At 43.9% G+C, this 18,817-nt stretch overlaps 1 protein-coding gene across 2 annotated transcripts; it reads right to left on the reverse strand.

Moving 5' to 3' along the window:
- Positions 1–6,236: 6,236 nt before the first annotated feature.
- Positions 6,237–11,652, reverse strand: LOC125550091 (disease resistance RPP13-like protein 4). 2 transcript variants are annotated; one of them, XM_048713005.1, is made up of 7 exons: positions 11,537–11,652; positions 11,092–11,257; positions 10,708–10,830; positions 9,380–10,450; positions 6,979–9,114; positions 6,778–6,854; positions 6,237–6,677 (listed from the first exon to the last, which is right to left on the reverse strand). In XM_048713005.1, the coding sequence occupies exons 4-6, from the start codon at positions 10,415–10,417 to the stop codon at positions 6,828–6,830; spliced, it is 3,201 nt and encodes a 1,066-aa protein (XP_048568962.1). In that variant the 5' UTR covers positions 10,418–10,450; positions 10,708–10,830; positions 11,092–11,257; positions 11,537–11,652; the 3' UTR covers positions 6,237–6,677; positions 6,778–6,827. The 2 variants fall into 2 exon arrangements, with proteins under 2 accessions (XP_048568962.1, XP_048568961.1); XM_048713004.1 differs by having other exon boundaries at positions 10,708–10,836.
- Between the last annotated feature and the right edge of the window lie 7,165 nt (positions 11,653–18,817).

The raw sequence follows: 18,817 nt of genomic DNA on the forward strand, positions 1-18,817 counted from the left end.
AGTAATATGCATCCATACTGCAGACATGGTAATCTGACAGCTCTAACGGCACACAAACAGACTGCCAGGCATCAATCAAACTGGACTAGTGCATCAGGCTCCGCACAATGGAGCAGCTGAAAGCAATGATCCCAAGGAAATGAATGGCAAATGGGTAACAGAGCCACATGATTATTTCCATGTATGAAGAACAACACGGAGACAAATAATTTCTCAGATTATTCAGCTGGTTGTATTTCTTGAGGTCGAGAGGTAGATGCACCAGCAGCAGCAGCTTCATGAGGCCTTGGGCGTCGGAAGGGTGGTGGATCTTCTCTACCAGATATCTGGTAGATCACACATTCACATAGTTTTAATATCTCCAAACTTGGCATCAGTGCAGAACAGTAATACTAGAAAGCCACACCGATAAACGGAACATCACAATGAACGAATAACACAAAAACATCCATGGATAAGCATATAAGCAACTAAGATTGAAATGCAGAGTAGAAATGGTCTTTCAAACAATAGCTTTCCCAGTAGAGGTGCTGACCTGGGAAGTCGATGGAGTGGCGTCGGCATTTGCATTTCCTTCTCCAGTTGAAAGCTCCATCCTCTGTAGCCTCTCCGGCAACGTCTCCATCCCCATTTGCGACAGCAGGAGCTAGATGTATGTGAGCAGCTCCGGGCCAGTGCCCAGACTCTTGGCATGTAGGTACCCTCGGCACCTACTGGCCGAGAAGCAGAGCATCTCCACCCACACACCTTCCATCACCTCCCACATCTTTTTCTCGTCACCTATATGTAGCAACCCATTTGCAAGCTTCCATGCATCGATGATAAAACTTTCTTGTGTAGTAGCATCTGTCTCCCCTTCCGATGGCGAGTCTGTGTGTTCAACATCTTGTTCTCTGTTTTCTTTGGGCTGCACCTCGGCGATTATTCTCTGCATAAATTCTCTTTCGATTTCCTTAAGGAATGGGTCATTGCGCTTGAGGATCTCCATAGGTGGAGGCTTCTTGTCCTTGAGGATCTCCTCCAGTTGCGCATTAGCGGTTGTGAACAGGTTCCGCCTAGTGCCAGGCAATAGCATTTCGGGATTGACGAAGAGTAGGTAGATCATGTAGTTGGACAATTCTCTGCACTGGACAGCTCTTCCATAATGAGGAGATCTTTCACACCAAACAGCACACCTATCGCCTTCACCGGAGGCATCTTGAATATACTGAGAAGTGGCACATTGGTGATCCGCTAATGCGCCCATGTAGTAGAAGCAGAAATCTGTGGCGATGTGCCAAAGAAGAACACTCTCATCAAATGGAATCCTTAAGCTCCAACCCAGATCTTGGTCACATTTGTTAGCCTGAAGAGTCCATTGCCCCCTGCGGTCATTGAACTTCCAGTAACTATCAGCATCTTTTATTTGATCTTCATCTTCCCACCCTTTCTTTACATACTTAAGAACCAACTCTATAATCTCATCGGATGAGCTGCAGGGCTTCATGGACCAGTGTTGGCCAAGAAAATTCAACATGCACATCTTCCAGGAGTGCCTTTTCTTATAAGCAAAGAACCCTACCAGATTACATTGGCCTACAGAGCTCTTTAAGGGTACCATAGTGCTGATCCGTCTTATGACGACTTTCATCATCCGTGGCTGCCGGGAAACCAATTTTTTGGACTGCAGCATATCCCTTTTTTTTGCCTGTTCTGCAGAATTAGAACTGAGTACCGCACGGCCACAACCAACAAAGTTTACGTCTCTCATGCTCATGTAAGAACAGCAAATCTCCAGCACTGCTGTACAACATAACAAGGCATATGTAACCTTCACATCGTTAGCATTATAAACATCTCTGTGACTCTTGTGGAAGAGGCTGATGGCTAACCATGGCAGAAATGCAGCTGATACACGTGCCCAGCCAGAAAGAATATCCAAGAAGGTTCCCTTTTCCTTGGAATAGAATTCCACGCGGCCGAACATCTTCCTTTTGGTGTAGAGAAGACTGAACGCTTCAGATAGCTTATTTTGCAACAATTCACATGCTTGTTTTCCATCATGCCCCCAGATGGATTTTAAGGTATGAAGCCTATCATCATACGGTGATGCAAGGTCCACAAATATCTTATAGACCTCATGGGTCTTATTATACTGATCAACTAGCCTTTTTGATATTTCTCTTCCATATATGACTGTCCTTCTATTCATTTCCTTTCTTTTGCTTATTTGGCGCCTTATCCATGTACATGTGCTTGACGTCAAAAGGTGGTGGTCAGGCTTAAGATCCACCATGGCAGCTTCTCCATGTGCTGGCGGCTGATAGTCGGCCTTGAGGTCCACTCTTTGTGCTTGAGGAAGATCCACCATGGCAGCTTCTCCATGTGATCGAGGCTGATAGTTGGCCTCGAGGTCCTCTCCTTGTGCTTGAGGAAGATCCACCATGGCAGCTTCTCCATGTGCTCGAGGCTGATAGTCGGCCTTGAGGTCCATGCAACCTTCTTCTCCTTGTGATTGAGGAAGATGGTTGTCAGGCTCAAGGTCCACGGCGTCAACTTCTTCTTGAGGAAGATGTTTGTCAGGCTGATAGTCGGCCTCAAGGTCTTCTTGTGCTTGACGATGGATCTGGACAATTGCCCTTGCTTTTTGCACGTAGTCTTCAAGCAAATTGCTCCCGCCTTCTCTGCGTGCGTTCCTCCTTGGAGCAGGGCCAGAAGAGCTGACTAGGCTATTAATGCTAGCGCACTTGAGAGCCCGGGGCTTCTCAATGCTTTTGAGGATCCCCACGACGAATAAAAAGATTGATGCCAGCAACAACCTCACGTCGTCGCCTGGCCATGTTTTGCAGAACACGTAGATGGCTACGGTGACCTGAGATAAGGAGGTGAAGACGTGTCACGACCATAGCTCATTGTCTTCAATGTTGTAGGTAGTTATGAGGTCCTGCCCGCCCAGGTGGATCAGGAGAACCGGTGCCCATACTACCTCCAGAATGCTATTGCCTTTCCCAGAGCTACAATCTTGCCTGCCCTGGCGGTTGAAGAGGGTGGCAAGGGCGTATATGGCCAAAGCATCTCTGCCTAGGTACGATATCCATAGTAAGTATCTGAACCAGGAAGAGCAGCCACTGAACGAAGAGGCTGCAGAGCACGAGGATGCGCAGTTGCCACTCCTCCCACCATCCCACAACACTTGAGAGACTCATGCATGCAGTGGTTCTGCTTCCTCGTCGAATATTGTTTATTTGTCTAGGGCCAAAGATATCAGCAGGTCATTCTCTAATGATGGCCAGGCTCTCAAGGGAATGTGAAGGTGCTTCTGATGCCAGCAACCCACTAGTGTTGCTTTTGATGGTGCTGTGCCTTGCGTGCTGGTTGTAATTATGTATTCCTCCCTTGCTCATGATTGATGCACTCCTCTCTGCCATTTTTTGCCTTTTGCTTTGGCTTTTGCTAAAGGTTAAAGCAGTAAATGGCAAGGCTTGATCGTATTTGGAAAGACATGGCGACCCGCTTCCTTAAACTCGTCCATGAATGCTATAGTATATTTAATTGAGATTGTGCAACGGTGCACAAGGGTGGCTAATCATATTTAGGTTGACTGGGACAATCAGTTTTATTTATGGACTCTTAATCCGCGGATGCATACAAGTAAATAACAACTATCAAAACCTTTTGCTAATTCCCTCGTGATAGTTTGATGCTTGCAATTACAGTTTCATATCCAGATCCAATATGCTACAGGGATCTGGTTTTTATTTTTGTTTCGTGATAGTTTTCGAACCTGTGTGCCTTAGTTTGAACCTGCCAAAAAAATGATTGTGCCTTATCTTTTCTTGAATAGCCGGCAACATACAAAGGGGTCGAGCAAGACTTGGGAATTGCTCATAAGAATGGGGGAACTGAATAATTAATCGTATCAAAAGTACAACACTAGTACATTGCTACAGCGGTGCGCTATGAGGGCGGCCAAGCTTCACGATGCTGCGATATCTTCTGGTATGTCCGTCAACATATCTAATTATTTATTGCATTTTTCTCATAAGGAGATTATTCATAATGCAAACCAATTAGGAGTTTCACTAGGTGTTACTGATAGTGAGATCTCCAATTCGGTGAATGATATGTTAGATTTGGAGGCGGAGCGTGTCTTAGAGACTATTCGTAATCTTGCAGCGGTTAAACCCATGAATGATGAGGAGATTGATGCGTTAGGGGTTAGAGTGCTAGATAATCTGTGTGCGGATCTAGCACCTTCTAATCATGAGTCGGAGGATGATGATGTGCCCCTAGATGTTGCAGCTGTTAGTTCCGTTGAGCCCGGTTATGAGGACCGGGCGACAGAGCCCACTAAGCCAAAGCGTAAGTGGAAACGGAAGATTTATCCTGATTCTGCAGTTCGTAGGAGTGCTAGCATTCGGACTACTAAAAAATTTCATGACGAAATATGAAAGGAATCTTTTGGAATAGCAGAGGTCTGAAGGACTTGGCTAAAAGAAGGTTTCTTGCTGAGGCTTCTCTGGAACATCGGTTAGATTTTATTGCTCTATCGGAAACCGTTAGAGATAATTTTGCAACGCAATTTCTATCCTCTCTTGTGGGTGGTATTGATTTCGATTGGCATTGCCTCCCTCCACGAGGAAGATCGGGAGGTATCTTACTGGGTGTGAGATGTGATTCCCTTGAAGTCCGGAGTGTAGTAATGGGCGACTCGCGGTTAAGTTTCGAGTTAGGTCTAAAGTTGATGGGTTCAACTGGGCTTTGGTCGCGGTTTATGGTGCCGCATAGCCTGAGCTTAAACCGGAGTTTCTGGCGGACCTTGTTCGAATCTGTGGGTCCGAGCAGCTTCCGATTTTGGTCGGGGGTGATTTCAATATCATTAGGCGGAGAGAGGAGAAAAATAATGATAACTTTGATGGCAGGTGGTCGTTTATGTTCAATACCATTATTGAAAGCTTGGATCTGAGGGAGATAGAGCTTTCTGGTAGAAAGTTTACCTGGGCTAATACTCTGCCAAACCCGACATATGAAAAGCTTGATCGAGTTCTCGCAAGCGTGGAGTGGGAACAGAAGTTCCCTCTTGTTATGGTGCAAGCTCTCACGCGGGGAATTTCCGATCACACACCATTGTTCGTCGACTCAGGGGAGCCGAACCATATGGGAAACAAAAACACTTTCTCATTTGAGATGGCCTGGTTCGAACGTGAGGGGTTCTTAGACCTCATAGCCAGGGAATGGGCTAAGGGTGTAGGAGGTAGGACGGCGGTCGAGCGTTGGCAGAATAAAATTAGGCATTTGAGAAGTTTCTTGCGGGGTTGGGCTAAGCACCTCAGTGGGGTGTATAAGATCGAGAAGGATAGGCTCCTTTCTTTTGTACAAGCCCTGGACATAAAAGTTGAATCCGCGATTTTGTTGCCTCCTGAGCTCCAGGTTAAAAATGAGGCGGAGAAGAGGTTGAAAGAACTTCTCCGCGAAGAAGAATTGAAGTGGGATTTGCGAGCCAAGGTCCGCAAAGTGGTCCAAGGGGACGCGAATACTCAATTCTTTCACCTCATTGTTAATGGTAAGCACAGAAAGAAGTGGATCTTTCAACTTGAACAGGATGAGGGTACTATTTTAGGTCAGGATAATCTCAAAACCTATATTATCGAATATTATAGACAGTTATTTGGACCCCCGGAGGATAATTGTGTGTCCCTCGATGAGTCCAGGATTGAGGATGTGCCTCAATTGTTTGATGCCGATAATGATATCCTGGTTGCCCCATTCTCAGAGAAGGAGGTGTTTGATGCTATTGCACAAATGAAAAACAATAAGGCTCCCGGACCGGATGGGTTCCCGGCTGAGTTCTATAAAAAGTGCTGGCACATTATTAAGGGGGATTTACTACCTATGTTTCATGATCTATTCTCTGGACAGGTTCAATTATTTCACTTGAATTTTGGAACTATCACATTGCTCTCTAAGAAAACGGATGCTGTGAGAATTGAGCAGTTCAGGACGATCTGCCTCCTCAATGTTAGTTTCAAAATCTTCACCAAGGTCGGGACCAATAGGCTCACACAGATTGCGCATTCTGTGGTGCAACAATCCCAAACTGCTTTCATGCCGGACAGAAACATCCTTGAAGGGGTGGTTGTTCTTCATGAAACGCTACATGAAATCCACTCCAAAAAATTAGATGGAGTAATTTTTAAGGTGGATTTCGAAAAAGCGTACGATAAGGTCAAGTGGCCATTCCTCCAACAGGCATTGCGTATGAAAGGTTTTGATGAAGCCATCCTACACTCTCTGACAGTCATTTGTGTTGTTGCAGTACAAATTAAAAGCTGAAATACCAGTATACTATTGACTGATCTATCAAAAAAAACATAGTTTTTCAGAGAACCAACGCAAAACACCCGTGAAAAAGAAAAAGAAAAACGCCACTATGGAGAAGCTGCAACCTGAGCTGCTTTCAGAGAACAGAGCAGAGCAGAGCAGAGCAGTGTAGCATAAACTCCATTAGTTGCTTGCACTGCACAAAGGACAGCCTTGCCAAGGTCACCATATTACTGCACCAGCTAGATAGCCCGCCATGAAGTTTACATCTCTAAATTCATAAGTGTATATGTCACACTTCTCAAGAAGTTAGTGTGGTGTCTGAATCTCTGCAGGTAAGTTTATATGGCATTATGGCTGATGCTTTCCCAGTATCCCTGTATAGATTCGATCATCATGTAAACATGAGATTCCAATGGTCATGGCATTATTAGTAAGAATACTCAAAACTAGTAGAAGTTGTAACAGCAGACGTACTTATATATCCTTGCATCATATGGTCCTTCCTCGTACGGCTGGAGTTTCAGCTACTCCTCTTCTTCGACCAATCGATCCTGGCAAGCCAAACAAAACAGTGGGAGATACTGATGAAAATAGATATGCATGGAACAGACAACATTAAGGAAGAATATTATTATTGGCTAGATTGAAAGAGAGAGAGAGAGACCAAAGTATTACCTGATGAATATTTGTCTGTATGTCGCAGGACTCAGATGAATAGAGCACATGCCATTTCTTCTCATCTGCTCCATCGTCTGCATAAGCCTCGACTTGCTTGATATGACTGAACTTGTCCCACTCGGAGCTAGACTCACCCGCAGCCATGGAAGTGAGTACTGCTAGGTTGCAGGTCAGCAGCAAATGACTAGGCTTTACAGTCTGCAGGTAGACCGGAAGTTGGCTTTCCCAGCTGAAAACTCTCAGCTCGAGTCTCCGGAGTGCAGCCATGTCCGTCGCTGTCTTGAGCTTTCTGCAGTAACTGATTTCAAGCTTTTGTAATTTTGGAAGATTGGAGATCTTGGCCAATTCAGGTATGTTAAACAAGGTGAGCTCAACTACAGAAACAAAGTTCTCTAGAGAGTGGAGACATTGGACGTTCCATATTAGTAGCTTCATCAAAGCCATTGCATGAGACATAAGTCCCGGAGGCATACAACCCAGTTTGCAATTACTGATACGAAGTTCCTCCAATAAGGGCATAGATTTCACTTCTGTCTCCCAAACCCACTCCTCCCATTCCTCCATTCCAAACAAACTCAACTTCTGGAGTCTAGGAAACGTAGCAGCCAACTGAGATGAAGGACGGTGCCTTTGATTGTACTGCTGAACGAATTCAGGACCGACACACTTGATTACTGGAGCCCCGTTCACTTTTATCCACTCCAAATAAGGGAGCCGACACAAGCCATCTGGGAGTTGGGTGCAGCAGGGCAGATGTTCGAGGGATAGAATCTTCAAGCTCTCGAGAGGCACCATAGCTGTGGACGTCATCCATCCTGGGAGCCGGCGGCCAAAATATCTTTTTATGAAGATGTGTTCTATGCAAGGCTGAGGACATAGCACATCAAACACGGCCTCAATTATTTGCTCCTCCTCCTTAGAATCAGACACTCCTCCTTGGACCAACCCATCTCCCACTCTACCACCACATTTTAAACCAAGATAGGTAAGTTGTTTCTTTGCATTTATCCTTGCCTTTGCAGCCAACAAGGCACTAGATATATTTTCTAGACTCTTTATTGAAAGTTCATTCAGTTTGGAAAGAGACCCCAACTCTTCCAAACTACACCAGTCACCATCAGTATAGGCTGGAAACCCATATAGTGCACTCAAATTTGTAAGAGCTCGGAAACCCCTAGGAATACTACTTACACGTGTGTCATCAATATCAAGATATCTCAACCCTTGCAGCTTGATTATGCTATCAGGAAGTTTCAAGAAACTTTCACAACCTTCAAGGCTAATATGCTGTAGGAATTTCATCTCATGGATGTTCTCTGGTAGTCTACACATATCAGTCCTCTTTAATGCCAAATATCTCAAATGCTTGAGTTGGTACATAGATTCAACTAGTGCAGCAATATTTGCAGATTCTATATGCAAAAGACGTAGACTTGGGAAGATAGTCAACGAATCCCCAGGCTGACTTTTGAGGTATCCAGTTAATATTAGTGACCTAAGCAATTTTTGCTCTCTTAAATATCTCCACTCAAATTCATCGCATTCTACTCCTTTGGTTTCTATAGACAACCTAAGAAAACTTTGAGCTCCAAGTTTTGTTTTAATGGTCTCTCCACTATGAACTAATAGTGCTTCATCCCTAGCCACAAATTGAGCAAATGAGCGAATGACATCATGCATGTTGCAAATAAGTTGACTAGGGTACTTTGTATCTACCTCTATAAGGTTCCTTACTATTAGCTCCTTATAGTACCTTTTCCCTTCTTCCAAACTACGACTATATGTGTCTCCTTCAACCAATCCTTCACCAACCCACATGGACACAATTTCAGTATCATTTATCACTGTCTTTTTTGGTTTAATGGAGAAGTGCAAGAAGCACTGTTTTATGTACGGGGATAAGTCCTGATAGCTAAGATATATGGCATAATTTAGTTCCTTCGACATTTGAGATACTGACCAGATATCATCATTCAGGACATGTTGCCAATCACGTCGTGTTTTCTCCTTCTTGCATAAGAGTCCACCCATTACTTTTATAGCAAGTGGTAAACCATCGCATTTTGCTACAATCTGAAACCCAATATGTTCTAGCATATCAACTTCTGGTTCATTTTCCTCTGATGTGAGTACCTGCAAATAGAAACTAATTGATAAGCTGCATGCAATCCATAATAATTGCCAAACATAAGCCGGAATAATCCATTAATTACTTTTGTAAGCTGTACGTCATGCATACAAATGAACTTATGTTATAGTGAAATTTAAGGCAAGGAAGCATTAGAAATATATAAAGTTCAGATCGGCAGACCTATGCAAGTGTAGATCAAATTAACTTAACAGTGTGGTCCCAAACGACGTGTATTATATAATATATTGAGTTTTGGGAAGTGCCGACCTGCTTCTTGAGCAATGACCAGGCATCTTGTGGAGCTAATTTGTCAACATGATGGTACGGATGAAAGGCTTTCATGCTTCGGGCTACAGTGTCATGTCTGGTGGTGATGAGGACTCTACTACCGGGGCCACCATAGCCAAAGGGAGTCATTAGCAATTTGTTCCATGCATCGACTCCCCACATATCATCGAGCAAAAGAAGGAATTTCTTGTTCTCGATGGCGTTCTTGAGAGCATCGACAAGTAGGGCCCTGTTTAGAGCCCCGCTCCCTATAGGCAGGTCTCCCCCAGCGGCAATGATAGCTGTACTTAATAGCTCAACATCTGTGAAATCCTGTGTGATGCTAAGCCATATCTTCTTAGTGAACTTGCCTTGGATTGCCTCGTCATTGAAGACCTTCTTGCTGAGGGTGGTCTTGCCAATCCCACCGACACCAACAATGGCAACCACTATGTGGCGACCAGTCTTGTCGCCGCCCCCCTCACTTGTAAGCACCTCCACGAGTGCTCTTGTGTCCACCTCAATCTTCTCGCCAACAACACCTGACCGCTCCATCAGTGAATCTGTTTTGCGGTCAGTGGCAAGTGATCGAGTAATCTTCAAGTCTTGGTAGGCTTCTAGCTTGGCAAATTTAAATTTATTGCCCCGCTCGCAGATGCTATCCAGCTCCTTGTTCGATGCCTTGATGCGGGTGCCGATGTCGTGGGCATGGAGGGGATTCCGCATGCAAAAAAGCAGAGGGTTAAGGCACCCCCTGTCCTTTGTTTGACCTTGCTCCATGGCCTTGAGCTGACATAGGTCGACCATATCGGTAGCTAGGTACATGGCACGCTTTAGTTCGCCCACCCACCCCCGCACACTCTCATCGGTGATGTTCCTCCTATCAGCATCAACAAGGAAATTCTTGAGATCCCCAAGCTTGATGCTCAGGTCTTTGATCCCATCGGATACGCCGATTAGCATGGCCACCTCATCTTTGGCCATCTCGGCAAGCATGCTGGTCACGTAGGATGCCAAAGCATCCAGAACCCCCGCCATTGGTTGCAGGGTTAGCTCACGCTTGAGCTGGTACTGAAAACAAGCATGCAAATAAAAATTAGTGGTCTATATTACTACCTCGCTTTTTCACATCAACAATCCAAAGCTAACATCAAGGATAATTAGATTCAGTCAGTAGAGACTAGCAAGAAATCCCAAGGGAGAATATGGCTTCCAAAGTAGAAGACAGTGCACACAAATTTGGCTTGAACAAACACCAAGAATTCAAACGGAAATGCACAAGATCAACGGTTTCAGAGAGAGAAAGATAGCTAGAAAGTGTGTTGTACCTTGAATCGACTGGAGAGATCAGAGACGGATCTTGGGTTCACCCTTATGCCAGAGCAAAAACTAGATAGATCTCCCTCCCTTGCTCTCTGGGAAGTAGGTGCAGGGTTCGCTCGCGCTTTCAGCTGGTACTGAAAAGAAACATGCAGTTAAAATGAGTCCTCTGTATTACAAGTTAGGGCGCACCACCTGAAGACGGATACCAGATTCACTCATCTGAAGGCTTCGCACACAAGAATACAGTGCACACAAGATAAAACCAATGGATTATTATCTCGAACGAACGCCAACAATTCTAACGGAAAGGCACAACCAAGACCATCTCTTTCAAAGGAAAAACAAAACAGTAGTACGTAGAGTAAGTGTGGGCGAGCTGAGTTAATTACCTTGAACTTGAATCAAGTGGAGAGATGCGTGATGAGGAGTGAGCAGTCGATGCAGATCCAACGAGGGAGATATATGGCAGCCATCCACAGTAGTACTAGTGTAGCTAGCTATCCAGATCCAGATCGGGGAGTTACAAGCGATCCAACAGGATGCGGCAATCAACCCCTGTATTGATCCCCAAAAGAAAAACTTGTGATCAGTATTGTTAAACGGCATAATCGGTCCAACAAGAAAGCTAGCTACCTATATGCACCTCACATACAGTACTTGTTTAAGTAAATTAAGTTACAAACAACAAGAAATTAGTCAAGTGCCCAGCTAGTTGAGGATATGCGTACGTGCATGCTTCTCATAAATAAAGTTTCGGCGGAGGAGAAAATAAGTAGAGCAAGAAAGAAAGAAAGCCCATGGACGGTAGCGATGCAATTATTGAAGAGAAATTACCTTCAACTGGTTGAATTCCTCTGCCTTCCGGTGTTGCTCTAGTCTTGCCAAATAACAGTTGTGCAGCTTGTGGGTACTCCAGAGGACGGAGGTTCGTTTATATAGGTTATGGGAAGTTGTGGCAAATTAGTTTAAAATTTGACAACCACTCACACGCTTAGCAGCGACCGGTCATGCTGCTATCTGTTGAGTATCATGATTATTTAGGATGTATAGGATAGCGTAGGACTTGTACTCCAAAAAAAGTCATGTATTCACTATATATGCGCCCACGAGACTCAAGCAATACAATAAACGATTCCATCAAATCCCTCTCTATACCTTCTAACATGATATCAGCCTAGTCTCGAGTCCAAACCCAAGCCGCCGCTGCTTCTGCACCGCCCCGCCTCCGGGGCGGTCGATTTCCATGATCGTCACCGGGGGCGCCACCCATACTTAGGGTTTGTCCGCTGATCGTGTTGATCGGCTGCCCTAAAGAGTCTTTTTCCCAGTCCGTGGATTGGGTCTTTCTCTCTCACCGGTCGATTGATTAGTGTAATTTTTCTTTGATTTTTTGATCTAAGACCGGTCTGCGTCATGCGCCGCCGTTCCTACTCTACATCGCGCATCTGCTTCATCAACATGATCGGTTGCAACCCTAAAAATTTCACACCAATTTCCATTGCCCTCAACAACCGAAATACAAAACAATGCACATGCCTAGTTACTATGCCATGGTCTTCATGTATGACGATGTGCGCGCAGGTCCAATTTTGATAATACATTCAATGTTTTGAAATGGTCCGACGAGAATGAGAAGGAAATTAAGTTAGCTCACTTTTGGAATGAGCATGAGCGCCTTCAAATGATATTCGCGGATATCATCAATTGCTGTGTAGCGAGGGATGAGGGGATGTTCTACTGCGAGACAAAGAATCAGGAAGAACAACAGATAAGAATAATGCATCAAATGCTGACGGATGTTATCGCTAAATGATAGATATTTATGCTCCTTTCGAAAAACTTGTGATCTTTAGTTTATATGTACGCGTGTCACGTGTTCTTATGAATTAGCGTGTAATATCTATTTTATATATACGTGTCATATGTTTATATTTTTATGTTGTGATCTTTTCTATATGTATATATTTTAAATGTTATTGTGTGGTTAAAATAACAGACGGGACCGTGAGAAGAATTGTGGGAGGGGGTATGTGCGGCGGACATGAAGAAGCACTATCTATGGATGCAGGACAAACATCGGGCAGAGAACCTCAAGAAGGCGATGTTAGCTTGAGTCAGAAGTGTTCCAATGACCCAGTCTTCTCTCCCGGCGATGGAGATGATAGCAGAGAGGCAGTTCAATGATCTCGCGTTGTGCACGAGAGGAAAGAAACCAATGGGTCTAATATTGCCCCCAGCGGCTGTGCTGGATCAGATCGATCTGCACATGAGCGTGAACGCTTGCTTTCTCGCCACTGGCCGGCGGTGAGGTCTTGGTCTCGATCCGCACCCCTTCTGTCACACCCTTTTTTAATTTTCCTTGGAGAGTGCAGTTTGTTAATCTGTTTTTGTATTGTTTTTTATAGATCTCTACTTCATCGATCAGAGTAATAACATGTTTTCATGCACATCGATCACAAGCATATATGCATCATGTCGGCTCATGCTGTTGGACTATTCACACGGCTAGCGGGATGCACGGATCTTGTTACCTCTCCAACGAATCTACTCTCCAGTTTGCACGCACGCGCATGTGCTATCCACCAGCTCAACAATACTGAACCCAAAACCTTTGAGAAACCAGTACAAGTTAAAAACCAGATCGATAGAGCTGAACTGCAATTTATAATTTACACCATGATGGATGGGTCACCTACATATATTCAGGGAACCGAAACAATTTTGATTTTCAGGTCATCACCGAATATATGCACGCATCACAACAGTCCACACACACATTTCTCCCTGTTATTGTGCCACACGTTACCAACCGTGGTGTTGCAACGGCTAGCAGTTCGTCCTTGCGGAAACTACTTGTACTATATTTTCCATTCTTTGAAAGTGTTCCGACAGATCAAATCACTCGTACACATGAAATGCCTAATTAAGCTTGTGTGGAGACTTTAAGTTTGGTGTATTCTTCCTATGTGCCATATGAAAAAAAATAGTTGAGTACGCATCAGGAGGGGTGCCCTAGCCTCTAATATTTCACACGCAAAATAATCCCATCACATGAGGGCACCTTTATTCGTTTGTATTTATGTTGCAACGACCAGGGCGGCGTTTCTCCCCAGCCAGCCAGTGGGCAGTGAGCATCTTTTCGCAGCATCCCAGGCTGGGACACGGCTCCTCTGCCGTGCGCTAGGTGACGTTGGGCCACTGACATGTGGGCCAGGTTTTCAACAGGCCCACATGTCAGTAGTACAACGGCAGGCTGCCGAACGGTAGAGGATCCTCTTCCCCGAGGCTGGGGCAACTCACCTGACGGAGCGTCCAAGGTTCAACGTTCAAAACGCGTGCTCTCTGTTTGTGTTTTGTTTCGCTGTCTGTCATCCGAGGGGGCGGCCAGTGTCCCCTTTCAAAATCTGCAACTTGCGTGCACAAAGGGAGGGAAGCACGTGGATCGCCATAAGCCTATGACAGCGCCAGAAACTTAATGTAAGCAATTTTCAATGTACATGCAGTCGTGACCTTTTGGGGTGGTAGTAGCAAAAGCTGCCTCCATAACGTATAGTACGCCGTCTCCAAACAGAGTTTTTGATTTTCAGAATGGATGGGTCACCTACAGATATTTTCAAACGAAAGCTAATTTTGATTTTCAGGGTTTCACTGAATACATGCACGCATCACAATTGTACACTTACTCACGCCACACATTCCCGACTCTGGTGTCGCAACAGCAAGCAATTAATCCTTCTGGCTACTCATACATGCAATGGTAACATTTCAACTGTATATGTTGCAAACTAGGTGAGAATTAATAAGACAATAGTTAGTTATGAATTTTCCCCCAACCCACCATGTGCTTTGTTTTTATAGTAAACTATGGATTTACAAAAAAGAATGTGAATAAACCCCAATAGCATGCAGTAGAGAAAATATCACAAAATCCAATGCAAAATGATCAATAAGTGTGTTCAACATTCAGTTTATGTAGAAGGCCAAGAAGAAATTGTGCAGAAATAATATATTAAAACTTTATTTAAGGTCCAGCTAGAGGATGCTACAAGGGGTCCACGACTATTGACGTGCATGTAATGGGGCTCAGGAAATTTCTTTCACAAGAATTCCCTAATCAAAGAAAAAATATAGTAAATATTGCATGGAGTATGGATGGTATGCATTATGGCCGCATCACAAAAAGAGTTAGTGCCCATTTTCTTATGTTCATACATAAAATCTTTATTTTAGGATAAAATACTAGCTTCTTAATCTTGCAGAAAAGAAGTTGAGTTTTAATTCCCTAAGAGGAAAGCATATTGTCACAGCATCAATATCCAGACACTTAAACTGAACATTCCGAATATAATGCTATAAGCATAAAGGATAAAATACATGTTATTACATATTATAAGTAGCTTATAATCTTAGCACACAAATTATCATCGTTATTTGAACTAGCCATGCTACAGAAAAGTATGTTGAACTAACATGAACTAAATTTAAGATTGGCTTCCTTGACAGTTACACCTGTTGCAATGTTATTTGACTGAAAATACAAAACAATTGTAAATTTCTATATTCATTCTGTGTTGGAAATTTCTCACACTGTGTATTGTTAAACATGACCATTTGAATGAAACACGGGTTTAAGCAGAAAACACAATAATTCTCATTCATGCAGATAGATTAGATGGTAGTAACCAAGCATATATAACTGTAATTATGAACGTGGATTCCACTGCATTCAGTTAGTTAACTTTTACTTGGGTTGACATAGATAGTGAATAGATATTAATAAACAAGCAAAAGTAATAAATATCAAAGAATATAATAGCATTGTAAGTTTTTTAATACATTATCACGGTTACCATGGTTACCGCGAAATTCCGAGAAAATTTTGGACGGAAAATTTTGATTTTTAATGAATCCGAAGAAAATTAGTCAAAATTTCAGTCAAAATTCATTCAAATTCAAAATTTCGAATTTTTTTCCTTGGGAAGTTGATTTCTCGTGGGGTACTGGAAAACGCGGTATCCACCCGATAACCGGTTTTCTCGAGCGGTACCCAGAACGCTGCCATATACTCGTCCCAAGCCATGCGAAATTCTTAATTGTCTCTGTCAAGGGAAAGGCAACATATAATTATCTCGCCGTTGACAATTGCATTATACATTCTCATGTATATATGTACTTTTTTTGTAAACATAGTACACACACAGACATTCACATACACACACATACACTCACCCATGTGAACGTAAAGGCACACAACCTATCATTAAGATTGTGCCCACATCTCAGTATGAGCATCTCCGAGAGACTGTGCCGGGTTGCCGGCACATCTTGAGGCTGACGATGTACTTTGTTGTAGACAAATCTGGTTTGTGCAAAACCTGTTGATGACTGCTGCTAAATTTGCAGCGGATTATTGGTGTTCAATTAACTTTGCTATGTACGTACAAGTGGGTATGTGAGGCTTGTACTTAGGTTAGAGAGATGGTATCATGTTGAGTTAACTAACTACTACATTGATGTTTGCGAGCACCCGGCGAAACTAATCCCATCATGTGATGGCACATTCATCCGTTTGGTTTTTAGTAGTACGTTGGACCGGTGAGAGAGGTTGTTCCTCCCCATTCCAGTAGGCAGCGAGCATTTTTTCACAGCATCCTAGACCAAGGGAACTGACCATGCATGGCGTTTGCCCCCCAACAAGAGCCAATAGATGGCCCCGATCCAAGCATTTGCACTCCGACCGATGCACACCCACGCTGGAGTTTCGTATGGGCGGCGAGTGTCTCCATTTAAAAATCTGCACCTTGCGTGCAGAAAAAGGAGCGGGGCACATCGGAATGCTATACAAAAGTTGTCAAAAGCTGCATCGGCAAGATGTATCCCCAAATAGATTTATGAACACGATGATACATAGTGCAGACTGGTAGTAGTAATATTCAGAATACACAAGCTGCCCATAAATCTGGTCGATGGGGACCTCTGTGAATTTGTGCTTTCATACAAAGCAGATGAAGACGCACAATTATTTTTAGCCGAACAAACATAGAAGCACGTAGGAGTGGAGCACACTTATCTTCTACTCACAAGTGGCACATCGCACTGTGCCACTTTAGTTAAGGCTGCAATGGGCCGGCGTCCGCATCAAATTCCAGTGGCCCTAAACCGCCGCTATAGGGTCCTGGAGACGAGCTATGCACTGCTTTCTTCCACTGATACTATCTCGTATCTGTGGGTGTGGAGTATTTGAATCAGAGCTCACATGCTCTATTATGAAAAGTAAGATCCAAAAAAAAGAATAGTAAAAATAGTTTAGGCAGCAGCCATTGTTTCAGGTCCGCAAACTGAATGCACTGCAGGACAGATCAGAGCAGCATGCAATGTTTGAAGGTATGAAGTAATCTCCTATGACCGGTTCCACCATAGTTTCAAACATATGCTAGAGATAGCTCAATCCCAATATATGTCAGTTATATTAATTTGTTAATTTCCTGATACTCGCAGCTGGCCTGAGCACTAGATATCATGGTTATTAGCTATGAATGCTTTGTGATTTGTTGACATGCACGTCTGAATATGTATGATTTCCTGCTTATTAATCTGCGATGGTCAATGATTAAAGTATCATTTTGCTTATCCTGTGAGTAGAATGTCGACTCTCCTTGTTGCCTTTTTTTTTGTTTGAACAGGATTGCTTGTTGCCTGTCCAGCCTGAAACATTAGCTATCTTCTGTATAGCCATGGTTAGTAATTTGGCCTGTATATAAGCTAGCTAGCTTCTAAGGAAATTGACTGCATTTACTACTTAACCTGCTGTTGTTATGCTGGATTAGAAGCTTGCATCTGACGGCCAAAAGAGTCCAAAGGTGAGATCAGACGGCCAAAAATCATGTATACGTGAGAGGCCTCGTAGAGTGTACAGTTGTATATACTGTCTCTGTCTTTAATAAATGGAAAAGAAACACGCCAGCAGGATTTCAGGTTCAGAAACAGAAACAGAGGAAAAAAACACGAGCAACCTGGTTTATTTCTTTCCACATTGCGAGTCTGTGTCTTGTGCAATCAGGATTGCTTTCTTGAGGGTTCTGAAACTAACTGCTCTCGACTTGTTCATGTTCTGATCTTGCGTTTACTAGTTTAGAGAGAAGGTTGACAGCGTGCAGTGCAAGCAAATGAAGTTTATGGCCTCTGAAAAGAAGACTCCAGTTCTGAACCTGGAACCCAAGTTAATTTCTTCCATCCAGAACAGAGCAACCTGATCGTAATTTGGTTCTACTCCATTGAAGTAGCAACAGACAACTAGGCCATCCAGCTAGCAGGCAATCCCTCCAAAAAATCATCTTAGCGTGGATCTCACCGACATTTCATTGATCCTGCATACATCACTCTGAATTCCAATAACATACGTCAATAATTAAGCAGCCAGGAGCCGGAATAACTCTACTTTACTGACAGTCATTTGTGTTGCTGCGATACAACAACTGAAATACCAATGTGCTATTAATCGAGCTGTTAAACAGCCGTATGTGTCAACTATGTTTATGCGCATCTTGTACGTGTTTGGGTATACCTTGTACGTATCTTGGTAGGAGTTGTGTTCGGTTAGGATAGAAGGCTTATCTCTTATTCATAACTCTATCTCTAGCTAGCTTGCTTCCCAAGTTGTAACCTCCTACGAGATCCAAACTGTATGCGCTATCAGGGACTCGGCGCCCCTGCCTATAACATGTACAACGTCTCTCTTCACACATGGTAGTCAGAGCCCTTCCTTTTCCCATCTAGAGCTTCTGTCGAACCAATCTAGCCTAGCCATGTCTTCCTCCGGTGCCTTCTCCCCGAGCCTTAACAATCAGGTCACGGAGAAGCTGTCACGCACAAACTACGTGCTATGGCGCACGCAGATCACACCTCAGCTGCGCGGTGCCGGCGTCTTCGGCTTCATCGACGGCACCAACCCGGAGCCGGCCAAGCTCCTCGTCACCACCAAGGATGGCAAGGAGACTTCATCGCCCAACCCTCTCCACCCTATATGGGAACGGGAGGATCAGCAGGTCCTTGGCTACCTGCTGAATAACCTCACCAAAGAGGTCCTGGTCACGGTGACCACGGTCACCACGGCGG

Source organism: Triticum urartu, chromosome 4 (assembly GCF_003073215.2).
Source record: "Triticum urartu cultivar G1812 chromosome 4, Tu2.1, whole genome shotgun sequence".
NCBI classification, from domain to species: Eukaryota; Viridiplantae; Streptophyta; class Magnoliopsida; order Poales; family Poaceae; genus Triticum; species Triticum urartu.

Coding starts and splice junctions, on each gene's coding strand:
- LOC125550091 (XM_048713005.1), bottom strand. CDS start 10,417: ATGGCGGGGGTTCTGGATGCTTTGGCATCCTACGTGACCAGCATGCTT. Junction 9,115..9,379: donor GGTCATTGCTCAAGAAGCAG/GTCGGCACTTCC, acceptor TTCTATTTGCAG/GTACTCACATCAGAGGAAAA. Junction 6,855..6,978: donor TACAGACAAATATTCATCAG/GTAATACTTTGG, acceptor TTGGCTTGCCAG/GATCGATTGGTCGAAGAAGA.